This window comes from Lucilia sericata, unplaced genomic scaffold (assembly GCF_015586225.1).
Source record: "Lucilia sericata isolate MDLA Ls3-8-SP2 unplaced genomic scaffold, ASM1558622v1 Contig000827F_arrow, whole genome shotgun sequence".
Taxonomy (NCBI): domain Eukaryota; kingdom Metazoa; phylum Arthropoda; class Insecta; order Diptera; family Calliphoridae; genus Lucilia; species Lucilia sericata.
The window spans coordinates 42,917-55,573 of record NW_023994819.1 but is presented as its reverse complement, the minus strand read 5'-3'; the positions used below and the strand labels follow the sequence as shown (position 1 = coordinate 55,573).

Genomic DNA, 12,657 nt, shown 5'->3' with positions numbered 1-12,657 from the left:
GAATCAAGATGTGATTAGTAAGTAAAGGATTTCAGTACATAATTATTATTACGAAGAAACTGAATTTCATTTATGTGCGTTTAGCAAGAAAAGTGGACTGCAGCCATGGCAAATTAACTTATGTTCATAGGCACAAATAGAAACCTGCAACAATATTTAATTTAATGTAACAAAGTCGTCTTATCCATTCTAAAATTTTGTCTTTTAGAATTTGGTTAAAATAAAATTTTACTAATTTTGTTATATAGCTTTAAATAAAAACGTTTTAACTTTCTGTCCATAAAAACAAAATTTTACGTTTTCTTATCCACTTCTAGACCATAATCATTCTTTTTGTTTTGCATATGAAAAATTGTTATTATTTTAAAATAATCTTAAGGTCATTGTCATAGTCTGAAAAACTTCAAGTCGTTTTTTTACACATTTCTTGAGTTTGGTTTTTATAAGATCTCTTATATAGTTAGTTACTTACGTCTGATGATGATTTCTTAGGAAATAAATTGTGTTTTTGAAATAAAAAACGTTAAAAACGTATTATAGTGATAATGCAATAAAAATTGTTATTGAATCTATGATGACCAAAAATAGGCTTTTATAACGATAACAAAAAAGGTTGATTAATACTTTAAAATTACTGTAATTGTTCAGTTCGAACCAAATATTTTTGGGAAAAAGTTAAGACAGACAGACATGTTTGATTTTAATATAACTTTTTTAAATATTTGTTTCGAAAATAAAAACCAATGAACTCTACATGCATTTTAAAGAGTTTAGACGTGTAAACGTAAATAAGATTTTCTTTTTTGACTTTATTTTGAATTTTTTGGTAACACATGTCAACCATGAACTTGAGCAAATGAGAACACAATCTTCGACATGAAAAAGAACGCACACATTGGAAAAAAATACTATGAATGAACAGATGTATTTTTCAACAGCAAGTATAAATAAATATTAATTTTTTTAAACATAAAGTTTATTTAGCACCAAGATCATCAGTGTCAAGGTTATAAATTATGCAGTTGTTATATGCGTTGTTTTTTCTATTGCTTCTATGATTAAATGAAAAAAGATGTTATTTGGATGACACTATTGTAAAGCAATTTATAACACATTTTTACAAAAAGGAGATTGTAAGAATTTTTCTACAAAAATAACAAACCAGACACAATACATCCAAAAAGGATAAAATATTGTTTTTTTTTTCGTAAATAAAACTCGCCGCAAATAAAATACAAAAATCATCATTTCTTACCAAATTTTCTTTTGACTTTTTAACTTCCACAACTAAAACGTTTCTACTGAAATTCTTTCGAAAATTCCGAAATTATTCAACATAAGTCTAAATTAAAATAAATTTTTTAAATTTATTTTTGAATTTTTCCTTTTAAGATTAAGCAAACAATTTGCCTCGTTTCTATAATTTTTGCATAAACTCACAAGAATGTTGTATGTTGTAAGTAAACACGTACCATAGATTATATTTAATTTTTATGTCTTATAAATTTTAATATTCTAGATAATTTATGAATAAAATGTGTACTTATAATGTGGAACATAATTCAAAGAAGACTGCCATAAAGGCACCACTCAGCAGGATTAGAAATGGGAACAAGTGGCTGTACTTTACTTAACGAAAGAATAAGACGTTTTTTATAAATAAACTGTCATAAAAGTACTGATCAAAAGTTGGCATACTAATGTACAAAGTACATGAAATGGAAGTAATAAATGGTATTAATTTTTGGTTAATAAAAAGATAGATACATTCAGTAGACATTTACATACACCGACGCAAAGGTGATTAAAAATATTAAAGAACTATTTCTACACGGAATTAGAACAGAACTAGAAAAAGTACTAAAACAGAAATAGAACAGAAATAGAACAGAACTAGAACAAAACTAGAACAGAACTAGAACAGAACTAGAACAGAACTAGGACAGAACTAGAACAGAACTAGAACAGAACTAGAACAGAACTAGAACAGAACTAGAACAGAACTAGAACAGAACTAGAACAGAACTAGAACAGAACTAGAACAGAACTAGAACAGAACTAAACAGAACTAGAACAGAACTAGAACAGAACTAGAACTAGAACAGAACTAGAACAGAACTAGAACAGAACTAGAACAGAACTAGAACCGAACTAGAACAGAACTAGAACAGAACATAACAGAACAGAACAGAACAGAACTAGAACAGAACTAGAACAGAACTAGAACAGAACTAGAACAGAACTAGAACAGAACTAGAACAGAACTAGAACAGAACTAGAACAGAACTAGAACAGAACTAAACAGAACTAGAACAGAACTAGAACTAGAACAGAACTAGAACAGAACTAGAACAGAACTAGAACAGAACTAGAACCGAACTAGAACAGAACTAGAACAGAACAGAACTAGAACAGACTAGAACAGAACTAGAACAGAACTAGAACAGAACTAGAACAGAACTAGAACGAACTAGAACAGAACTAGAACTAGCAGAACTAGAACAGAACTAGAACAGAACTAGAACAGAACTAGAACAGAACTAGAACAGAACTAGAACAACTAGAACAGAACTAGAACAGAACTAACAGAACTAGAACAGAACTAGAACAGAACTAGAACAGAACTAGAACAGAACTAGAACAGAACTAGAACAGAACTAGAACAGAACTAGAACAGAACTAGAACAGAACTAGAACAGAACTAGAACAGAACTAGAACAGAACTAGAACAGAACTAGAACAGAACTAGAACAGAACTAGAACAGAACTAGAACAGAACTAGAACAGAACTAGAACAGAACTAGAACAGAACTAGAACAGAACTAGAACAGAACTAGAACAGAACTAGAACAGAACTAGAACAGAACTAGAACAGAACTAGAACAGAACTAGAACAGAACTAGAACAGAACTAGAACAGAAACTAGAACAGAACTAGAACTAGAACAGAACTAGAACAGAACTAGAACAGAACTAGAACAGAACTAGAAACAGAACTAGAACAGAACTAGAACAGAACAGAACTAGAACAGAACTAGAACAGAACTAGAACCAGAACTAGAACAGAACTAGAACAGAACTAGAAAAGAACTAGAACAGAACTAGAACCAGAACTAGAACAGAACTAGAACAGAACTAGAAACAGAACTAGAACAGAACTAGAACAGAACTAGACAGAACTAGACGAACTAGAACAGAACTAGAACAGAACTAGAACAGAACTAGACAGAACTAGAACAGAACTAGAAAGACTAGAACAGAACTAGAACAGACTAGACCAGAACTAGAACAGAACTAGAACAGAACTAGAACAGAACTAGAAACAAGAACAGACTAGAACAGAACTAGAACAGAACTAGAACCAGAACTAGACAGAACTAGAAACTAGAACTAGAACAGAACTTTAGAACAGAACTAGAACAGAACTAGAACAGAACTAGAACCAGAACTAGAACAGAACTAGAACAGAACTAGAACAGAACTAACAGAACAGAACAGAACTAGAACAGAACTAGAACAGAACTAGAACAGAACTAGAACAGAACTAGAACAGAACTAGAACAGAACTAGAACAGAACTAGAACAGAACTAGAACAGAACTAGAACAGAACTAGAACAGAAAGAACAGACAGAACTAGAACAGAACTAGAACAGAACTAGAACAGAACTAGAACAGAACTAAACAGAACTAGAACAGAACTAGAACAGAACTAGAACAGAACTAAACAGAACTAGAACAGAACTAGAACAGAACGAACAGAACTAGAACAGAACTAGAACAGAACTAGAACAGAACTAGAACAGAACTAGAACAGAACTAGAACAGAACTAGAACAGAACTAGAACAGAACTAGAACAGAAACTAGAACAGAACTAGAACAGAACTAGAACAGAACTAGAACAGAACTAGAACAGAACTAGAACAGAACTAGAACAGAACTAGAACAGAACTAGAACAGAACTAGAACAGAACTAGAACAGAACTAGAACAGAACTAGAACTAGAACAGAACTAGAACAGAACTAGAACAGAACTAGAACAGAACTAGAACAGAACTAGAACAGAACTAGAACAGAACTAGAACAGAACTAGAACAGAACTAGAACAGAACTAGAACAGAACTAGAACAGAACTAGAACAGAACTAGAACAGAACTAGAACAGAACTAGAACAGAACTAGAACAGAACTAGAACAGAACTAGAACAGAACTAGAACAGAACTAGAACAGAACTAGAACAGAACTAGAACAGAACTAGAACAGAACTAGAACAGAACTAGAACAGAACTAGAACAGAACTAGAACAGAACTAGAACAGAACTAGAACAGAAACTAGAACAGAACTAGAACAGAACTAGAACAGAACTAGAACAGAACTAGAACAGAACTAGAACAGAACTAGAACAGAACTAGAACAGAACTAGAACAGAACTAGAACAGAACTAGAACAGAACTAGAAACAGAACTAGAACAGAACTAGAAAAAGAAACTAGAACAGAACTAGAACAGAACTAGAACAGAACTAGAACAGAACTAGAACAGAACTAGAACAGAACTAGAACAGAACTAGAACAAACTAGAACAGAACTAGAACAGAACTAGAACAGAACTAGAACAGAACTAGAACAGAACTAGAACAGAACTAGAACTAGAACAGAACTAGAACAGAACTAGAACAGAACTAGAACAGAACTAGAACAGAACTAGAACAGAACTAGAACAGAACTAGAACAGAACTAGAACAGAACTAGAACAGAAACTAGAACAGAAAGAACTAGAAACAGAACTAGAACAGAACTAGAACAGAACTAGAACAGAACTAGAACAGAACTAGAACAGAACTAGAACAGAACTAGAACAGAACTAGAACAGAACTAGAACAGAACTAGAACAGAACTAGAACAGAACTAGAACAGAACTAGAACAGAACTAGAACAGAACTAGAACAGAACTAGAACAGAACTAGAACTAGAACTAGAACTAGAACTGAACTGAACTGAACTAGAACTAGAACTGAACTAATATTGAACCAATCAAAAAATTTGGTAACTTCATTTTCAAAAATTAAAGCGGTTGCTTTTCAAACAAATAATTTTTATTTAAAAACTTTATAAAACTTGAACCATCCTATAAAATTAATTTAGTTTCATTTTTATTTCATTAAAATTTTCAAAATATGGAAAAGATTGGTGTTTGCGTAATTGGCTCCGGAAATTGGTAAATATGATAAAACTATTTAATATTTAGAAAAAAACGTATTAAAATAGTTTCTTTTAATACTTCAAGGGCCACTGCCATTGCGAAAATAGTGGCTGAAAATGCTTTAAATTTGGCGGATGTAGAAGACAATGTCAATATGTTTGTATACGAAGAACAATACGAGGGAAAATGTTTGAGTGATTTGATAAATACGTTGCATATAAACAAGAAATATGCACCACAACTAAAACTGCCAGATAATGTGGTATGATTCCAAAATATTTTTGAAATTAATTTGTATCAAACTTATTTTACAGCTGGCAGTTACAGATTTGGTAGAGACGGCTAAATATGTGGATATTATAATATTTGTTATGCCTCATCCTCTAATACCGGATTTTTGTAGAACTTTGTTGGGTAAAATTAAACCCGATGCTATGGCTGTAGCGGTAACTAAAGGCTTTACACCAGCTGAGGGCGGAGGTTTTCAGTTAGTTTCTCAGACAGTAACGAAATTTTTAAAGGTTTGAAAGATTTATTTGAAAGTAATGAATTTGTAGGAATATTTTTTATTTATTAAAGATACCATGTGCCGTTTTAATGGGCGCTAATTTGGCCAGTGAATTGACTTTAGATAACTATTGTGAGGCTACTATAGGCTGTCGTAATGGCAAACATGCTAAATTGTACAAAGATATATTTGAGTCACAAAATTTTCGTGTTACCGTAGTAGATGATGCTGATTGTGTGGAAGTTTGTGGTTTTCTGAAGGTATGGATTTGGTGAATTGTAAATTTATGAATTTTGAGTTTTGGTTTTACTTTTAGCATATTATATCTTTTGGTGCTGGTTTATTAGATGGTTTCGATTGTAATACAAATACCAAAGCAGCCTGCATACGTTTTGGGTTTTTGGAAATGATACGTTTTATGGATGTCTTTTATCCAGGCAGTAAATTGTCCACATTTTTTGAAAGCTGCGGTTTGGCTGACTTAATAACAGTTTGTACAGCCAGTCGCAGTCGTCGTATAGCTGAAGCTTTTGTTAAGACCGAACGTTCTTATGAGGAATTAGAGCAAGAGATATTGGGTGGTGAGAAGCTATTGGGCCCCATTGCTGCTAAATCGGTTTCGGTGATGTTGAAGCAAAAGGGATTGGAAGATAAGTATGACAATTTATTACTAGGAAATTTTCCGATTGATTTTATTTAATAAAAATTTCTTGTTAAAAAGTTTTAAGTTGAATTCTTATGTAATTTTTCTTCTTTATTTTTAGATTTCCTTTATTTACCACAATTCATAAAATATGCCAATATGATGTAAAGCCTGAAGAAATATTAAATTGCATACGAAAAATACCGGATATTATGTAAGTAAATGTCTGACTTTAGAAATGTATGGAAAATGCTATGACTATAACTGCTGCTTCGTTCTTTAATTCTTTCATCCTCTACAGTTATCATCCCACAAATGTATTTCCTTTGTAAAACAGAACGACCACATTTGTATGTCCACACATTTGAATTTTATTTATTTTCCCTATTACGTTTACCATATAAATTTTATTTTATTTATAAATAATTAAAAATTTATCAAGTGTGTTTGATGTAAAATTTTGTTTATTTTTGCATGTTTTATAAAAATTTTATTTTCAAATCATTAAAATTGAATATAACATTCAATTCCAAATGTATTGTATTATTCTGATAAACATTATTTGTCAATTAGAGTTCTAGGAAATTGAAAACTTTTGCAAAATTAAAATCGTTATTATTAGGAGTACAATGTGTACTATGAAACGAGATTATAATGAAAGATAGAATTACTTGTAATCATTTTCAATGTTTCTGATGAGGTTCTTGGTTATTTTGTTATGGGTTTTTGAGAGATACGAAGGATGTAAGTAATTTGCTATAACAATTGTTAAAATTTCTCACAATTCAAAGATTTTTGTTAAACGAAATATTTTTCGTTATTTCTATAGAAATTTTCATGAATAATGTTGAATATGTAAGCCGAGGGGCCGAATTACTGCATAAATGTTGATTTTCATTCCATCAATATTACATAAAAACAAAGAGTACAGTTGAAGAACGAAAACGTACCAAAAATCCTTTCGTACAGATTTTCAACCACTAAGGACATTGAATGTTTAATTTTATGTTTACAGGTTCAATACAACAGTAAAATGAAAAAATACCTTTTGAAGAACGAAAAAGTACCAAAAGTCCCTTTTACTAGGTTTTCATTTACTCCAGGTTCTACATGCTTAATTTCATGTTTCTAGGTTAAATATTAAAGAACACTCAAAAAGTACTTTTTGAAGAACTAAAAGGTACCAAAATGTCTTTTTGTACAGGTTCTAACTTACTACGGGCTCTATATATTTAATTTTATGTTTCTCAGTTTAATATTATATTCAAAGTGAACGAAAAAGTACCAAAAGTCCCCTTTTATAGGTTCTCATTTATTATTAAAGTATCTTTTGAAAAATGTACCTTTTGAAGAATGAAAAAGTATCAAACAATGTCCTCTTTTTTGTAAGTTCTCAATTTCATGTTTCTAGGTTCAATATTATAGAAAATTAAAAAAAAACTTTTGAAGAACGAAAAAGTACCAAAAGCCCCATTTTATACATATGTTATCATTTACTCCTGGCTCCACATGCTGAATTTTGTGTTTTTAAGTACAATATCATAGAAAATTCAAAAGGTACAAATACTAATCCTTCACAGAGGGAAAAAAGAAATATACACGGCTGTTCTCAAATTGACACTAAATCCGTTGTCAATAGTAAGCTTACCACGTTTGTTAACTTTTAGACAATGGATGCGAATAAAATTTAGATTTCGACAACGTTGCGTTATCAACATTACATAGTGTTGTCGTACGTATTTATCTACTTAGACAACGGATGTTATTGAAAAATGAAGCTGTATGTTGTTGTTTCTTATTATTTTTGCCAAAGCATGCACAATGAAATGTTCGAGTTTTCGTCGGCTTTTTGCTCATATTTACATTATTTATCGAACGATTGTGCTCGTTTCAAATAGCAGACATAACGAACGCATGTTTGATAGAATTATTGAAAAATTTAATAATGAAGATATCTGCCGTCTTCAGAAAATTGATTTCAACCGACAGAAAGGAAGGAAGGCAGTCGTACACAGCTTAGCCGACTCCAATATTTTTGTGAATCTATGAATCTAGTATTATTTTGTTTGAGCTACAAACAGATTGTAAAACTTGTCACGAAAATGAAGGGTATAAAGTTGGCCTCACCCATATTGGGCCTTTTATACTCCACAACACTATAGTGGAGAGGGTATTATATTTGTAGCAGCCAAAAATATTGGCTCAGAATTAACTTCTTCAACGTCTGTCCGTCCGCCCTACCGTCTATGTGTCCATATTAACCTTGTGCGCACGCTACAGGTTGCAATTTTCAAGATAATTTGATTTCGCATATATTCTTCTTTTGACCCAAGTGAAAATGGTTAAAATTGGTGCATTATTTCACCTAGACCCCATACAACCGTACCACCGGATATGGCTATTGAGGTCATAAATATGTTAAATGTTCTTGTATCTCTCCAAAAATTAGCAAAACTTAGTTTTATATAAGTCTAAATGTACTGCCAATATTCGCAATGATCGAGACTCATATAGGGCCCCCATACAAAGTACACTTCAGAAACCCCCATATAAACCCTCATTTAGAAAATCTCTTTTTCATACCCACCATCAAAAAAGATGGGGGATATATTGATTTTGTCATATATATTCTGGGTCCTTATTAAATTCTAAGACCAAGCTCTAGCCATGTCTGTCCGTCCGTCTGTCTGTCTAGCCGCCACACAAGTGACCATATCTGTTTCAAAAGTACGAGTATAGCGATGAAATTCGACATAAATAAGATTCATATGGTCCAAAATCTAACTACCATAGTGTATTAGGATCGGTCCATAATTGATCCTACTCCCCAAATAAGGCCTCCTTCAGAAATATACTTTAACGCTCATTACTGGCTTAAAAATACGAGTATAGTGATGAAATTCGACACAAATAAGTTTCAATGAAGCCAAAATTTCTCTATCAAACTTTATGTGCATCGGTCCATAATTGATCCTACTCCCCATATAAGGTGCCCTTCAAAAAATTACTTAAACGATCATTACTGGCTTAAAATACAGAATACACAAAAGCGATGAAATTCGATACACATACATATGTTTTATACGAGTTAAAACCTCTCTACCAAATGTATTGAGGATCGGTCCATAAGAAAATTACTTTAACGATCTTTGCTGACTTAAAAATACGTGAAAAGTTATGAAATTTTATATAAGAAACATATATAGGAACGTAAATCTTCCTACCGAATTTCATGCGGAAAGTGACTCGCAGTGATATTCGATGTAAAGATGTTTTGTATGAACCAAAATTGGTCTAAAAAAATTTTATGAAAAACGGTCAATTATTAACCCTATCTCTCATATAAGGTCCTCTTCAGTTTTAAGGCATACGGTTTGTTGGTAGGTGTATGAGACACTCTCACTTGTTTATCGACAAATTGTTAAAATATTTCTGATTTAAGATAAAGATCGCTTTAAATGTTTTATTATTAAAAAAATAATCTACATTTTTAACATAACCATTGGTGTAGGGTATCATATGGTCGGACATACCCTACTATTCCTTCTTACTTGTTTTACTTTAAATGCGACCCTCGTATTTATAAAAAAAAATACAGTTTATAGGAAGTTGTTACGTTTGATTAGTTCTTGTTTATTCTATTGTTAAGTATTTCGTATTTTATGTTTGGCCAACTAACCACCCATGGAGCTTTTTTATCACCAGGCAATGTGCATGAAATTCGTTTGATTACGGAAAAAATACTTAAATAAAGCACTATGTATACATGCTAACTCTTTAGTTCAAGCTATAATCAGAATAACAACTAGAAAATTTATCATAATACATATATGTTGCCAATCTCTACCTACTTCAACTAAGAAGCTTTTAAAAATTTGAAAAAATCTAAGAAAGATTTTCTTGAAAGAAAATTTAAGTTGCCAAGCAAATGAATAAAAATAAATATATTCATGCTAAAAATAGTATTAAACCATAGGCTTTATAATTTAAATACTTAAAAATACTTTTGATTTTGTTTCAAATTGATGGGTGGTCTTTTAAATGTATTTAAAAAAAATTTTAATTTATTATGAACGCCATTATTTTGTAATTATAATACCGTTAAAAATTAAACAATTATGACGTAAAGAATGTTTTTAAAACATAAAAAATAATTAGCATATTTTTTTGTTTTCATTTTGTAAGTTACAAGGAAATAAAAACTTAATTTAAAAAAAAATATATTTTTGGTCTTGAACATCAATTAAAAAAATTTAAATGAAAACTAGCTTGCAGCAGTTAAAAATGCCTCTTGTTATTAATTAATTAAATTGCAGTAAAATGTTTAATTTATAAAAAAACAACGGTTTGTTTTTAAAAAAAACTACATATTTATTATGTAGTTAAGGCATTTTTTAGTAGATTAATTTTTCTCATTTATCACAATTTATTACTTAAACAAATTTGCCAGCTTTACTTTTTGACACTGACATGCCGCACATGTCATGTATGAGTTGCTGTTTTTTTCTTCTTTACTTTACTCCAGTGTAATTTTACCTTTTAAAGAAATTGAAAGTTATGTACGAAGAAATTATTAATATGTTACTAATATATATTACAAAACATTAAAAATACATATATATGTGTGTACGAATGTCATAATGGCAAGAAGTTTACTTTTCATTGCCCCATCAATTCAATTGTCAACACATGTAAGTAATTGGAGAACATTGTAATATAAGTTGGGGGTAATTTTGGGCTGGTGGTAGTTGTTGAAAATAGGTGATTCTTAAACATGTTTATAATTCTTAGAAAATTTAATAAAGATCAAATTTTTAAGTAAGGGGAAAAGAAAATAATACAAGTTTTATTATTTCAAGTTTTGCAAAACATCTTTAATAATATATTTAAAGAATTTAATTTAAAACATATATTTTTTATACCCTACACCACTATAGTGCATTGTGCTTTTCTAATAATGTATATTTAAATACTCAGCTTTAAGTATACCTTAAGTATACACCTTCTGAGTATAGCGTATCATATAGTCGGTCATGTCAGACTATATATATATATTATATATTATTCACCTTCGTGACAAAGTTATATACATAAAAGTTTATCATTACGTTTGTAATTTCTATAATATAATTTTGCGACTATAAAATATTTATACGTATTCCGAGTCCCTTAAAGACAGCGGAGTGCATTAAGCCATGTGAGTCTGTATGTTGAAATCTGTCGAAAAGATTGCTATTTGAAATTAACAAAATCTAAATCAAAGATTAAAAATTGTGTGTGGGAACTAAGCAGTGTTCAAATCGGGTGTTTGTAACTTGGCACCAAGGACAATGTTTCGGTACTTTTCGTTAGTTAGTTAGTTAGTCAGTTCGTAGTTAGTTAGCGTTAGTTAGTTAGTTAGTTAGTTAGTTAGTAGTTAGTAGTAGTCAGTTGTTAGTTAGTTAGTTAGTTAGTACGTTAGTTAGTAGTTAGTAGTTAGTAGTTAGTTAGTTAGTTAGGTAGTTAGTTAGTTAGTTAGTTAGTTAGTTAGTTAGTTAGTTAGTTTAGTTAGTTAGTTAGTTAGTTAGTTAGTTAGTTAGTTAGTTAGTTAGTTAGTTAGTTAGTTAGTTAGTTAGTTAGTTAGTAGTTAGTTAGTTAGTTAGTTAGTAGTTAGTTAGTTAGTTAGTTAGTTAGTTAGTAGTTAGTTAGTTAGTTAGTTAGTTAGTTAGTTAGTTAGTTAGTTAGTTAGTTAGTTAGTTAGTTAGTTAGTTAGTTAGTTAGTTAGTTAGTAGTTAGTTAGTTAGTTAGTTAGTTAGTTAGTTAGTTAGTTAGTTAGTTAGTTAGTTAGTTAGTTAGTTAGTAGTTAGTTAGTTAGTTAGTTAGTTAGTTAGTTAGTTAGTTAGTTAGTTAGTTAGTTAGTTAGTTAGTTAGTTAGTTAGTTAGTTAGTTAGTTAGTTAGTTAGTTAGTTAGTTAGTAGTTAGTAGTTAGTAGTTAGTTAGTTAGTTAGTTAGTTAGTTAGTTAGTTAGTTAGTTAGTTAGTTAGTTAGTTAGTTAGTTAGTTAGTTAGTTAGTTAGTTAGTTAGTTAGTTAGTTAGTTAGTTAGTTAGTTAGTTAGTTAGTTAGTTAGTTAGTTAGTTAGTTAGTTAGTTAGTTAGTTAGTTAGTTAGTTAGTTAGTTAGTTAGTTAGTTAGTAGTTAGTTAGTTAGTTAGTTAGTTAGTTAGTTAGTTAGTTAGTTAGTTAGTTAGTTAGTTAGTTAGTTAGTTAGTTAGTTAGTTAGTTAGTTAGTAGTTAGTTAGTTAGTTAGTTAGTAGTAGTTAGTTAGTTA

The 12,657-nt window shown here is 30.4% G+C and overlaps 1 protein-coding gene across 2 annotated transcripts; it reads left to right on the top strand.

Moving 5' to 3' along the window:
* The first annotated feature begins 1,707 nt into the window (after positions 1–1,707).
* Positions 1,708–6,797, top strand: LOC119608391 (glycerol-3-phosphate dehydrogenase [NAD(+)], cytoplasmic-like). 2 transcript variants are annotated; one of them, XM_037962793.1, is made up of 8 exons: positions 1,708–1,734; positions 5,184–5,215; positions 5,285–5,462; positions 5,515–5,721; positions 5,780–5,968; positions 6,025–6,362; positions 6,473–6,565; positions 6,653–6,797. In XM_037962793.1, the coding sequence occupies exons 1-8, from the start codon at positions 1,732–1,734 to the stop codon at positions 6,681–6,683; spliced, it is 1,071 nt and encodes a 356-aa protein (XP_037818721.1). In that variant the 5' UTR covers positions 1,708–1,731; the 3' UTR covers positions 6,684–6,797. The 2 variants fall into 2 exon arrangements, with proteins under 2 accessions (XP_037818721.1, XP_037818720.1); XM_037962792.1 differs by lacking the exon at positions 1,708–1,734 and having other exon boundaries at positions 5,111–5,215.
* The last annotated feature ends 5,860 nt before the right edge of the window (positions 6,798–12,657 follow it).